General features: G+C 54.2%; 1 protein-coding gene across 1 annotated transcript; it reads right to left on the reverse strand.

Annotated features, from left to right (window-relative positions):
* Positions 1 to 341: 341 nt before the first annotated feature.
* On the reverse strand, positions 342 to 1,013 carry LOC135529110 (octapeptide-repeat protein T2-like). The gene has a single exon (XM_064958004.1). The coding sequence runs from the start codon at positions 1,011 to 1,013 to the stop codon at positions 342 to 344; it is 672 nt and encodes a 223-aa protein (XP_064814076.1).
* Between the last annotated feature and the right edge of the window lie 2,140 nt (positions 1,014 to 3,153).

Genomic DNA, 3,153 nt, shown 5'->3' on the forward strand with positions numbered 1-3,153 from the left:
CCTTCCGTCCTTCACCCCTCCCATAGTACATCCTGCTGACTGCTACCCGTCTTACATAGCCACTGTTCCATAAACAAGCCCTAGTCCATAACTCCTAGCCCCTATAGGCCCTAACACCTAGGCACTTGTTTATTTACATGAAGTTCCTCGAACTGGAGAGGTTGTTTCTGAACAGAGCCACAATAGAGGCTGGTTGTTTTCCCTCCTGAACCAGGGGATACAGTGACCTGCTGTGACCTGACCTGCTTTCCTATTGATTATTTAAACGTCTGTCCTGTGGGTCCTTTTGAATTTGCCTGGCAACCCAATTCATGTTTCCCTTCTCTCCTCCCAGGTTCCGTCTACAGGAAGTGATCTGGTCTGGTGGTGGTGTAGTCGGGTGCGGTGTGGTCAGGTGGTGGTGTAGTTGGGTGGTGGTGTAGTTGGGTGGTGGTGTAGTTGGGTGGTGGTGTAGTCGGGTGGTGGTGTAGTCTGGTGCGGTGTGGTCCAGGGTGTCTAGCCGCTGCTGCTTCTCTTTCTCCGCCTGACCCCCTCTGCCCGCTGCTGCTTCTCTTTCTCCACCTGACCCCCTCTGCCCGCTGCTGCTTCTCTTTCTCCACCTGACCCCCTCTGCCCGCTGCTGCTTCTCTTTCTCCACCTGACCCCCTCTGCCCGCTGCTGCTTCTCTTTCTCCACCTGACCCCCTCTGCCCGCTGCTGCTTCTCTTTCTCCACCTGACCCCCTCTGCCCGCTGCTGCTTCTTTTTCTCCGCCTGACCCCCTCTGCCCGCTGCTGCTTCTCTTTCTCCGCCTGACCCCCTCTGCCCGCTGCTGCTTCTCTTTCTCCGCCTGACCCCCTCTGCCCGCTGCTGCTTCTCTTTCTCCGCCTGACCCCCTCTGCCCGCTGCTGCTTCTCTTTCTCCGCCTGACCCACTCTGCCCGCTGCTGCTTCTCTTTCTCCGCCTGACCCCCTCTGCCCGCTGCTGCTTCTCTTTCTCCGCCTGACCCCCTCTGCCCGCTGCTGGCCCTGCCCATGGCACATACTGCTCTCCTGTGAATCTCATCCAGCAAGCTGGACACCGCAGCTTCACACCACAACACCTCTGCCTCCACCTCCGCCCCTCCCCACAGGGAAACCTCCAATCCACAGCCAGACTACCACAGCGTGCACGGCCCCCGTGAAGAGCAGTATGTGAGTGAGGTCGCGCCCCCCGATGACGTCACCACCGTCTACAGAGATGCCGGGACCATCACTGGTACGTGCAGTACAGCCTGACAGTCGGAGACTAAAACCAATTCTGATTGACAGAAAATGGCTCTGACTTGTCTTGAATTCAGTGTAACTGAAAGCCATAAACAGCCTCCACTGCATTGTTTATGGATTTCACTGAATTCAGACACATGTGTAGTCCTCCTCTCAGTTCATTCAGTAACCTTGTGATCCTTGTTGTGTATCTGACTGAATCAAAGCAGCGCTCCTTGTCCCTTTAAACTAGATCCAGGTTCTAACACCCGTGTGTGTGTGTGTGTGTGTGTGTGTGTGTGTGTGTGTGTGTGTGTGTGTGTGTGTGTGTGTGTGTGTGTGTGTGTGATCCAGCTTGGACACATCTATCTTCAGTGTTCTGCTCCACAACAAGTCTTCTTCTCAGAACTTCAAAGTAGATCCATCTGGAATTCAATACATGTTCCAAAGAGCAGTTGTTGTCTTATTCCAGAACACCTTTATGTCCTGAGTGTTGCTGCTTCTGGAATTGAACTTTTGATGGAACACAACACATAGTTTTTTTCATTTGTGTGGTCAGTGGGTGTGTTATTGTTTAATCATTAGAGGTTTCCATGTGGTCAGTGAGGGTGTTATTGTCTAAGCTCGCCCTCCCGCTCTCTCCGCTCTCCTCGCTCTCTCCACCCGCTCTCCTCGCTCTCTCCACTCGCTCTCCTCGCTCTCTCCACTCCCTCTCCTCGCTCTCTCCACTCCCTCTCCTCGCTCTCTCCACTCGCTCTCCTCGCTCTCTCCACTCGCTCTCCTCGCTCTCTCCACTCGCTCTCTCCACTCGCTCTCCTCGCTCTCTCCACTCGCTCTCCTCGCTCTCTCTCTGCTCTCTCTGCTCTCTCTGCTCTCTCTGCTCTCTCTGCTCTCTCTGCTCTCTCTGCTCTCTCCACTCTCTCCATGCAGTCGCTCCCCCTCTTCTTAATCCCATTGTTTCTCTCTAGAAGATGGACGTAGACAGATTGTGTCCTCATCACTGTTCAGGTAGAGACCTGTGACCTGTGGTAGAGACCATTATTCAAACACCCAGAATGACTGTCTGCATCCTAAAAGGCACCCTATTGCCTTTATAGTGCACTACTCCCTAATGGCATAGGGCCCTGGTTAAAAGTAGTGCACTATATAGGGAATAGGGTTCCATTTGGGATGTATGGTCTGGATAAACTACACTGCAGGAAGAGCGAGAGCGAGCGAGAGAGAGGGCAGCATCCGTGACACTGAAGCCTGCTATTGACAGGTATAATGCAGCTGGAAGGCAAACAAGTGAATGTAAACCCTCTCAATGCTTCTGTCTGTGAATAGAAATTAAAAGTGGCTCCTCAAGATGTAAGAATAAAGTTGTGGCGTCAGTGTTTCAGTCCCAGGGGACTGGCAGAGTTCGTGCCCAGCAGATAGCACAGCCTCGCAGAGCACAGCGCTTCACTGAGCAGAGCAATGCAACCCAGCAGTCCCTTTGTGTGGGCATCAGGGGAACGAACCCAGCAGTCCCTTTGTGTGGGCATCAGGGGAACGAACCCAGCAGTCCCTTTGTGTGGGTATCAGGGGAACGAACCCAGCAGTCCCTTTGTGTGGGTATCAGGGGAGCGAACCCAGCAGTCCCTTTGTGTGGGCATCAGGGGCAGGCCCAGCAGTCCCTTTGTGTGGGTATCAGGCAGACAGCAGTCCCTTTTGTGTGGGTATCAGGGAGCGAACCCAACAGTCCCTTTGTGTGGGCATCAGGGCCCGAACCCAGCAGTCCCTTTGTGTGGGCATCAGAGCAGGCCATTAGTCCCTTTGTGTGGGCATCAGGGGAGCAGACAGCAGTCCCTTTGTGTGGACATCAGGGGAACGAACCCAGCAGTCCCTTTGTGTGGGCATCAGGGGAGCAGACAGCAGTCCCTTTGTGTGGGCATCAGGGGAGCGAACCCA

The sequence above is a fragment of the Oncorhynchus masou genome, unplaced genomic scaffold, assembly GCF_036934945.1.
Source record: "Oncorhynchus masou masou isolate Uvic2021 unplaced genomic scaffold, UVic_Omas_1.1 unplaced_scaffold_10982, whole genome shotgun sequence".
NCBI lineage: Eukaryota > Metazoa > Chordata > Actinopteri > Salmoniformes > Salmonidae > Oncorhynchus > Oncorhynchus masou.

Bases quoted from the DNA above. Each gene is read 5' to 3' on its own strand.
- LOC135529110 (XM_064958004.1), bottom strand. From the start codon at position 1,013: ATGGGCAGGGCCAGCAGCGGGCAGAGGGGGTCAGGCGGAGAAAGAGAA.